Source organism: Phaseolus vulgaris, chromosome 4 (assembly GCF_000499845.2).
Source record: "Phaseolus vulgaris cultivar G19833 chromosome 4, P. vulgaris v2.0, whole genome shotgun sequence".
NCBI lineage: Eukaryota > Viridiplantae > Streptophyta > Magnoliopsida > Fabales > Fabaceae > Phaseolus > Phaseolus vulgaris.
In genome coordinates, this window is record NC_023756.2 from 40103956 (window position 1) to 40114510 (window position 10555).

Genomic DNA, 10555 nt, shown 5'->3' on the forward strand with positions numbered 1-10555 from the left:
ATTAACTACCAAGTTTTAATTTTTAACTATTTTATATTTTAAAATTAATAACTAAAATTTTTCTAATTACTTATTTTTTTTCTAAAACTAATTTTTATTTAATAATTATTTTATATTAATATAATACTTCCTTATTCCATTTTAGCAGTCTTAACACTTTAAATCAAATTTCAAATGAGACATAAATAAAATAAAAAAATTGTCCATACTTAAAAAAAGAACTGGAGGAGTATAATTTTGTGAAACAAAGACTTTGCCTCAGTGGAGAAATTAATTGTTGATTTAAGCCTGGAAGTGTCCCTTGATAGCAAAAGCAGATGGGTGAGACACAGCATGCAATAAATAGAGAGAAATCCTGAAATGCTCCCAAGCTTCATACCCTATCTATGCTCACTTCAGAGAAAGACAAAAATATGGTGTTGGGAAAGCATGATGGTGTTCTTCCATTAACTTTTGTGGTTCACTTACTAGCAATTCCTCCCATTCTCATGGTTTTGGTTTGGAGCATACACTTCAGGGGTGGCTTCTCTTTCAACTCTTCCAACAAATCTCTCATCTTCAATGTATGTTCATCTCTTTCTAACTTCTTTTCATTCACTTTGCAATTTCATTCACATATTTGGGCCACTTCATGTTTCTCCTTCAGAAATCTTCTCTTCTTTGGACACTCATGTTTGAACTCTCTGTGTTTTCAACTTTGATCTTACATATATAGTTACTGTGTTTTGCATGTTCACTGTCAAATTTTTACAGTTTTGTTGGCAAAATACAAGATTCTTTTAATTTAGTTTAATATTTATTTAGTTGGTGCTAAAATACTACTTTTTGTGACCAGTTTCTTGTAAGATTTGCCAAAACAAGAACCAAAGTAGAATCATTATTGACAAACAATGGAAACTGTTAATTTTGTATTTTTTAACTTATGCAAATATATCTTGAATTTGGATAGGCATTGAAATGTACGATTTTGTCAGATGTATGCATACTTAATAAATGAAAATTAAAATGAATAAAAAGATTATTTTTAATTCAAATAAAAAAAATTCTTACTTAATTAACTAAACAAAATCACCAGGCTTAGAAAAAATGGTTGTCATTTGTACCTTATAGTAACTATAAATGTTTGAGGTACACGCCAACTACCATTTAAAGTCTTGAAAAGATCGAATGACCCTATCTTTTAATACGAGAAATGAGTGAACCATTTCTCTTTGACAATTTCAACAACTATTTCTTGAAAAATAAAAAATAAAATATTTTTATATCAAAATATTTAAATATGCTTTAGTTCTTATGAAATGTTGAATTTTGATTTTCGTTAATATGAAATTCAATATTTTTAATAAATTTTATTTATTTATTATTATGTAATATTTATTTATAATTTATGTGTTTAACGAAATATAAGTGATTATCTAGATAATCTTAGTACTGTAATTTTAACCATACAAAAAGTTTCATATAAATGGTATAATTTTAAGTTTTTTTCATCTTAATATGTACTCAAAAAAATATTTTATTTTTCTTATTTAAAATAATGAATTTATGAAAAAAAATAGTAAAATAACTTAAAAATTTGTATATTTAATATGGTATTAATTATATAATATAGAAATAATTGATAGTATTAAAAATTTCTAACCCCCACACGCAACATTTAAAATGCTACTTTTTAGTTCTTCCAGCTGGCGCAAGCTCAGCCACTACACGTGGATAAATAATAAACATACACTTCCTAAATGTTACGTACTATACCCACAGGATAAAACCAACTCATGGAAAAAAATCAAGGTTAACATAATCACTACACTAAGAATTTTTATTAAAATAATTAAAAAATATATATTAAATAATTAATAAATTACTTATTAAATAATATATACATAATTTATGTGGTTTAATTAATGAATTATTGGATCAATGAACCACTAAGTCAACATGTTCTAATTTCTACTAATTAAACACGTGTTGAATGTTGAGATTTACATATTTAATTATTTTTTTCTTAAATAGTTGGTTTAATTATGCTTTAAATTTTAAAAATTTAGGATACTACATCAACTTTAATTTATTTATAAACATCTTTTTACTTTTTTTCATATCATTTTTATTCTTTTCTCTCATTTTTTATTGATCACGTTTACCATATATATATATATATATATATATATATATATATATATATATATATATATATATAATCTTCGTTTTTTAATTCCTCCCAATACTACATCGTTACAACTAGAAACTTTTCATTCTTGTATATGTGTAGGTCTCAATAGTGAAATTGTGATATTACTCTATTAAATGAAGCCCTCTAATCTTGTGCATCTTTTGATACAGATTCATCCTGTTCTTATGCTAATTGGAATAATAATTATTGGAGGTGAAGGTAAACAAAGTATTTTCACACCATGCTATTTTATTAATATTACTTTGCTTATTACTATCTCTATTGTTTATTTTGTTTTTAAACACTTTCTAAGTAGCTACCATGAGATATGAATTTACAAACATGATGAGATTGGTTCTTGTGGATTTGATGCAATTTTTTACAGTTCTTTATCAATTTTTAGATAGATCACACTAAATTATGTGAATTTTATTATCTAGTTAATAGGAGAAATTTTAACAAAACAAATGTTGAAATGAAAATTATGTTAATGATTTATCTTTCACTCATTGACCTAACTAAATGCTTGTTATTATAATTTTTGTTTTGATAATTGCAGCCATTGTAAGTTACAAATCTCTTCCTTTGAAGAAAAAAAGCAAGAAATTGATACATCTTGTTCTACATGGCATGGCACTAATACTTGGAATAATTGGAATTTATGCTGTCTTCAAGTTTCATAATGAAAGTGGGATTGTCAATCTCTACAGTTTGCATTCATGGCTTGGAATTGGGGTTATAGTTCTCTACGGTGTTCAGGTAAATCATTGGAATCTTGTCTTCAAACCCTAAATATCCTGAAATCCTACTAAGAATATGTGCAGGTTTGGGCTTCAAGGTGAAAATTCTAATTTGAAAATAGTCAAATTATGTTTGCACCTTCGTAAGCACTCCTTACTTTTTGAAAATTCCAAAATTACTTCATAATTTATTAATGTTTTCTTAATTATATGAAATTTGATTACTTCCTGAATAAAAAATCTGAAATTTAATATTTGTGATTTTCTATATTTTGAATTGTACAATAATGTAACTCAAAATATAAATTTTGTATTTTGGAGTGCACAATTCAAAATACAAATTTTTCGGAATCACTAAATTATAAAATTTTTGTATTTTAAATTGTACGATCTAATTCTGAAAAACTAATTAAAAAAAAAGTAATTTTATTATTTTCTGAAATATGGGAGGGCAGAAAGAAACGCATGAAGGTGCAAGGAAAAATTTGCCTTCAAAATATGGACTTTGCTTAAACCCAATTGAATCCATGGCTGTTAAGAACCAAAACAAATTCAAAAATATTTTGAAAACAAAAACGGCTCTTTCTTCCTACACCTCCATATATTCTTCTTTCACCTCCATAAATTTTTATATTTTCAAAAATACCCTTCTATAATATTTCAGATTACGTAATTTGGAAGTCTTTTTTTAAAATTCGTAATTAGCTTTCAGATTACATAATCTGGAAACCTTTTTTCAGAAGAATGATTAGTTTTTGGATTATGTAATCTGGAAGTTTTTTTTAGCTTCCAGATTATATAATTTATAAGTCTTTTTTTAAATGTGTGTCCGGATTACATAATCCGGAAGCTACTCTATAGGAGTGGCACAAAAAGGATAAAAATGTATTTTCATATTGTGTATTGGGATGAAAAAAAAAAGGATGGAGGTACAGGCAACAAAGACATTCATCCTTTAAAATAATGATAAAATTAAACAATTTTTAATTATACGATAATCTATCATCTATATAACTAGATTAAAAACAGATAGAACCCTATATACGTATTCAACTAAACTCTTTAAATAATCATTCAGTTACACAAAAATAGAATACTATCGTTCAATTACAAAAAATTCTCAATTTTTACAGAAATGATACATGGTTAGTGAACTTGTTTCCAAAACTATATCTAACATTATTGATGCTTTGCAACACAGTGGTTATTTGGGTTTGTGATGTTTATCTGTCATGGAGGGAATTCATCCCTGAGAAGCAGCACAGTTCATTGGCATGTGAAAATGGGGCTCTTTGTGTATCTCTTGGGTGTTGCAACTGCTTCTCTAGGGTTTCTAGAGAAGCTTACTTTTCTGCAGAGTTCAGGATTGCCAAAACATTCCTCTGAAGCCATTCTTGTCAACTTCACTGCCATTCTCACTATCTTCTATGCTGCCTTTGTTGTTCTTTCTGCTGTCTCACCCTCCTCAAGAACATGACATCACTTAGCAACATCACTTTTTTAATAAGTTTTTCTCATGCTTGCCACTGGAAACTAAGTATGAAAGCACAGAAATGTGATTACGATGAATAATGTATAAATTTTTTAATATTCTCTTCATATTTGGTATCATAATCATTACTAATTACTATAAAATAATTTTAGATATAAAAATTAAATAATTACTATAGAATAAATTAAATAATTACTATAGAATAAATTAAATATTATTTTAAAAATTACAAAAAATTATTAATATTTAAATTAATTTATATTATTAATAAATAATTTTTAAATTAATATTTAATTAATTATTAAAGTTTTGGATCTCAATTATTTAGATTATAAAGTTGGTAAGGAAAATTTGAGTATCTAGTTAGATACTAATTTAAAAATTACTTAAAATAATATATAATTTAATTAATATAATAATTAATTATTTTTTATTAATAAAATTATTTTTATTTAATACATTTTTTTAGTAAATCCTAGTAATAAAATAATCACAGCAGTACTATGTTACGTGGGATTTAAAGTGGGAATCCCTTTTATTCATTATTAATGGGAACACGGCCTAATTTTTAGTTATATATATATATATATATATATATATATATATATATATATATATATATATATATAAATTTATGTGTATTTGTATGTGTGAGAGATATATTATTGAATTTTAAGATATTTGAGGAATGAGAGAGATAAAATAAGAGAAATTTAAAAAAAAAAATTAATTAAAGAAGAATATCAGTTTAAAACAGAAAAGTAACTAATATTTCCACTCTCCTATCAGTTAATGACAATCAAATAAAATTAACGTACAAATCTTTTCACTCTGTTAGTTATGTAAGAACAAATAAAATAAAATTTTAAAATAAAAGAAAGTGTTTTATAAACTTTTAAAATTATAAAATATTTAAATAACCAAAATAAATTAATAAAACAAAATATTAAACAAAGATAAAATAGGAAAATAATTTAGAGTAGTAGAATTTCTTCACTCTTTTATATATAAAAGATATAAATAACTAAAATAAATAAATGTTGTCATGTCTCTCTAGATTTTTTTATGACGTTATATTGGTTATTATTTTTTATTAAGATCGGGTTAGGGATTATTATTATGAAGCTTATTGATACATTGTTTTCTAACATGTGTATGAACATTATCTAAAAACAAAACAAAAATATAAAGACTACGAGGAGACAAAGCCGAAAATCACGCAAAGAAAAAAGTCTCCAAAAACTAACTATATGAAAAAGATACAAATAGCACGAGGGAACCGAATACAAACTCCTATAAAAGAAAAGAAAAAAGACTTAAAAGATTAACTAAACTTAAACCTCAAGAGATTTAAATAATTTCTAAAATAATTAAAATACGGAAAGTTAAATAATCAAAAACCAAAAAAAAATCAGTATGTTAGCAAAATCATCTAACACATTTATTATTCTCACAAAAATTATAAGAGACTTTAAAATGCATATATTTACATATGTTAAAAACCTATTTTTTGACAACGACGTTTTAGTCTTAACGGAGAATATATCAAAACTTTGAAAAGCATTGAAAACTAAAAGAGAAGTTATATTCAAATCATCTTGTAGTTTTTAGCTTCAGAAAACCTATTACAAGAATGATATTAAATGATCAACTTAAATAGAAAAATTGATGTCAAAATAGGTAAAAAAAATCCTCCAACAAAGTCTCTTTTTTGTATTTGAAGATGTCACCACCATGAGATGATAGGGAAAACCTGTAGTACTTACCATCAATATTAATATCTAACCAACTTACCTAGACATTATAATCAATCTATCTTGTTTAACTCTAATATTGTAAGGATATGGTCCTGACTCGATCCTGGATGTATCAAGATCGGTTGCCAATCGTGATAATAGGCGGACATCATGGCACGAAGCATGGGATTCAAAGTAATTAGTCTTAAATACTCAATTAAGACATAATCATAACCGTAAGATGGAGGTTAGGAATACACCCATATATACTATGTAATATGTTGCTAGAAAGAGGATCTATTACATTGAATACTCACCGGTGAAAGGGTGTTCCTATCCTTAACCACTTTTGATGTTCTAGGTAGAGGGTCGCCTATATTTCTGTCTATAACATTTTGGCACCCACTGTGGGGCAGGTAATTTTTTTTCCTGCGCCACTAATTGAGACAGACAAAAATGAGGGGAGGAAGAAGAGCAGCTGTGGAGGAAGAGGTAAATGTTGTACCAAATGGAGATCATACCTTAGACGCAACTAGGACTTTGATGGAGATGATGGAGACCATGAGGAGGCGAAGCGATGAACAAGCTGAGGAATTCAGGAGGAGACAAGGATGAGAATAGAGGAAACATTAAGGGGTCAAGAGCAACTCGTGAGGCAAAATGAGGAGCTCTAAAGGCAGATGGAGGCTCAGAGTGTCGGGAAGCGAGTAATGGAGGACGTGGAGCCAGATTTTCAATCGTTTTCTTTTGAAATTTTGAATGAACCAATTCTGGCAAATTATGTTTTTCCTAAGATTGGCTCGTTCAATGGGAAGCAAGATCCGAATGCCCACGTAAAGAATTTTAGGGCGCAAATGTCGATATATGGAAGGTCGGACGCCGTTCGATGTAAAATGCTGGTAGGATCCTTGATAGGTACGGTGTTGGATTGGTTCAACAATCTGCCAGAAGGATCGATGACATCACTGGAGGTTTTTGTTAGGTTATTGGTTGCTCATTTTGCAGCAAATAAAACTAAACCTCCAGACACAACAAATTTATTTTATGTAAGGCAGGTTAAGGGAGAGGCGGTAAAACAATATTTGCGTTGTTTTAACAAAGTGGTAGTTCAAATTTCCCAGCCTAATAAAGGAATGTGTGTGAAGGCTTTCATTATAGGGTCGAGGTCAGGATTGTTTAGAGAATCTTTGGTGAAGAAAAGACCGGCAAACATGGCAGATATTAATCTTCGGGCTGTATCGTATGTCAAAGTGGAAGAGTTCGCTAGGAAGAAGAAAGAGGAGGAGCGAAGGGGTGAAGATGGGTTGCGATCAAAGGCAGAAAAAAGAGGTCGTTTGGCTAGCGGAAGTGGGGGCCTGTTGAAGACACGAAGGGAGGAAAAATCGGGAGGAGGTTCATATGGAGGAAGAACTGGAGGAGGTTCTTATACGAATCGAGAAGAAAAGCCTTATGAGAGAATAGAGGAAAGGACGTGGTTTCCACCGAAACTGCCAATATCTCAAAGGGATATTGTGAAAGACGTAAATACAACACGACTTTTGCGTTTTCCTGAGAAGGCCACCATGAACATGGGAAAAAATTCGAGCGCTTGGTGTTGTTTTCACAAAGCATGTGGACATGATACAGAACGGTGTTACACTCTGGCGAGACAGATTGATGATCTAATGCAAAGAGGAATGTTGCAAATAGCAGGAATGAAGGAAGTGAAGGAAAAAGAATCAGAAGAAAAAAGGGAGAGAGAAGAGAAAAGAATGGGGAAGAGGAAGAAGGACATGAAAGCTCAATATTGGGAGATTTAAATACAATTGCAGGAGGATTTTTGGGATGAGGAGTTTCTAGTGCCGATAGAAAGCGTTATGCTCGAGTGGTGATGCATTTGGCTACTGAATTCGCTCCAATGCCGATACTGAGTTTCACCAAAGAAGACTTGGAAGATGTTTTTCCCCATGATAATGATCCCATGGTTATTTCGATTGTAATGAAAAGTCGATGTATCCATAAGGTGTTGGTTGATCAAGGGTCTTCAACTGATGTGCTTTTTTAGGATGCTTTTGTGGCTATGAGTGGATCGTTAGAAGAGCTAAAGCCGTATGAAGGGGTTTTGGTTAGGTTCTCGGGCGATCCAGTTCAGGTGCGAGGATACATACAAGCTCGAACCACTTTTGAAGATGATAGCAATACCAAGACAATTAATATCAGGTACATGGTCGTTAATACTCCATCATCATATAATATCCTATTGGGACGACCAACTATTAATAAGTTAGGGGTAGTAGTGTCTTCAGTGCATATGAAGATGAAGTACCCTACTGATCGGAGCAGAGTAGGGGTAATAAGGATGAGTCAAAATATGGCAAGGAAGTGTTATGAGAGGAGTTTAAAAAATAAAAAGAAATTTTGGCAGGTAGAGAGGATAGATGTGGAAGTAGAATTGGACCCACGGGTAGATTATGAGGGGGAAAGACCACAACCAATGGAGGAAGTAAAAATTGTAGCAGTTGGAGAGGGTAAGTTGTTAAAGACAGGAAGTTGTATGGAGTTGGAATGGGAAAAGGAGTAGATAGAATGTTTGGAAGACAATTTAAGTGCTTTTGCATGGTCGGTTCAGGATATGCCAGGGATTGATCCTGATGTCATATGCCATAGGTTATCAATGAATCCGAACGTGAAACTTGTGGTACAGAAGAGACAGAAATTAGGTGAAGAAAGGCGACATATAGTAGACAAGGAGGTGAAGAAATTGAGGAGTGTTGGGTATGTTCGTGAAATACAGTACCTATCTTGGCTAGCTAACGTGGTTTTGGTGCAAAAAGTAATGGAAAATGGAGAATGTGTACAAATTTTACTGATTTGAATAAAGCATGTCCTAAGGATGCTTATCCTCTGCCTAATATTGATGTCTTGGCAGATGGGGTTTCAGGTTGTGAGTTATTAAGTTTTATGGATGCATATTTGGGCTACAATCAAATACCATCCTATGGATGAGGATAAAACAACATTTAGGGGAGGTTTGTCAAATTTTTGTTCTACCGTAATGCCGTTTGGATAAAAATATGTAGGAGAGACATACCAAAGGTTGATGGATCGGATTTTGGAGGGAATGTTGGGCAAAAATGTGGAGGCATATGTGGATGATATGGTGGTGAAGTATGTAAAAGCTGATAGTCATGTGCGAGATCTGAGGGAACTTTTTCAGGCGTTGGACAAATATAAGTTGAAGTTGAATCCAGAAAAGTGTGTATTCAGAGTAAAAGCAAGAAAGTTTTTGGGTTTTATGTTGACACAAAGGGGAATTGAGAAAAGTGTGCGGCAATCTTGAACATGCGGAGTCCAACGTCAGTTAAAGAAATGCAACAATTAGCTGGAAAGATGGCATCTTTGTCGAGATTTATTCCGAAAGCGGGTGAAAGATCAGTCTCTTTTTTTCCAATGTCTGAAGGGGAGTAATCAATTTATATGGACACAGGAATGTGAGGAAGCATTTCAGAAGTTAAAAGAAGTATTAACGTCATCGCCAATCTTAATTAAACCAATGGTAGGGTCACCTATCCCTCTATACTTGTGTGTCACAAAGAAGGCGATAAGCACGATGTTAACACAGGAGAAAGAGAATGAACATAGGCTGATCTATTTCGGACATTACAAGGAGCGGAAGTAAGGTACCAAAAGATAGAAAAAGCAGCATTAACAGTTGTGATGACAACAAGACAGTTGAGGTATTATTTTTAGAATTTCCAGGTAGTGGTGAGGACATACTTGCCAATTAAGCAGGTCTTACAGAAGATGGATTTGGCAGGAAGGATGATGAAATGAACGATTGAATTGTCAGAGTATGGGTTGTTGTTTGAAGGCATGGGGCTTGGTAAGGCCTCAGGCACTTGTAGATTTTGTGGCAGAATTAACACCCTCAAATGATGAGGATGTGAAGGGAGGTTCGGGAGGATGGATCTTATATGTGGATGGCGCGTCAAATGTGCAGGGTAGTGGAGCAGTGATAATCTTGGAAGGGCCGGATGGTGTCCTAGTAAAGAAGTCGTTAAAATTCGCATTTCAAGCGAGCAATAATCAAGCAAAATATGAAGCTTTGTTGGCTGGAATGAGATTGGTGATTGATATTGGGGTCAATAGGTTGGTGGTAAGAAGTGATTCTCAATTAGGTGACCGAACAAGTGGCAGGAAACTTCTAGGCACGAGACCCGCATTTGGCCAACTACCTGGAAAAGGTATAGAATATGGCAACCAATTTTGAGGAGTTTGGTTTGGTGCACGTACCACATGACCAGAATGCTCGAGCAGATTTAGTGCTAAATTAGCAAGTACAAAAAAATGGGGTAATCATAGGTTGGTCATTCAGGAGAGCTTAGCAACACCAAGTGTAACCATTGGGGAGATCATGGAACTTCGTAGCAGGCAT

The 10555-nt window shown here is 31.7% G+C and overlaps 2 protein-coding genes across 2 annotated transcripts; both read left to right on the forward strand.

The window, feature by feature from the left end:
- The first annotated feature begins 224 nt into the window (after positions 1 to 224).
- On the forward strand, positions 225 to 4512 carry LOC137837642 (transmembrane ascorbate ferrireductase 1-like). The gene is made up of 4 exons (XM_068646711.1): positions 225 to 563; positions 2344 to 2392; positions 2733 to 2932; positions 4115 to 4512. The coding sequence occupies exons 1-4, from the start codon at positions 387 to 389 to the stop codon at positions 4388 to 4390; spliced, it is 702 nt and encodes a 233-aa protein (XP_068502812.1). The 5' UTR covers positions 225 to 386; the 3' UTR covers positions 4391 to 4512.
- Positions 4513 to 6821: 2309 nt separating this feature from the next.
- Positions 6822 to 7940, forward strand: LOC137838809 (uncharacterized). Its single transcript, XM_068648032.1, has one exon. It carries the CDS (start codon positions 6822 to 6824, stop codon positions 7938 to 7940), a length of 1119 nt encoding a protein of 372 aa, XP_068504133.1.
- Positions 7941 to 10555: the final 2615 nt, after the last annotated feature.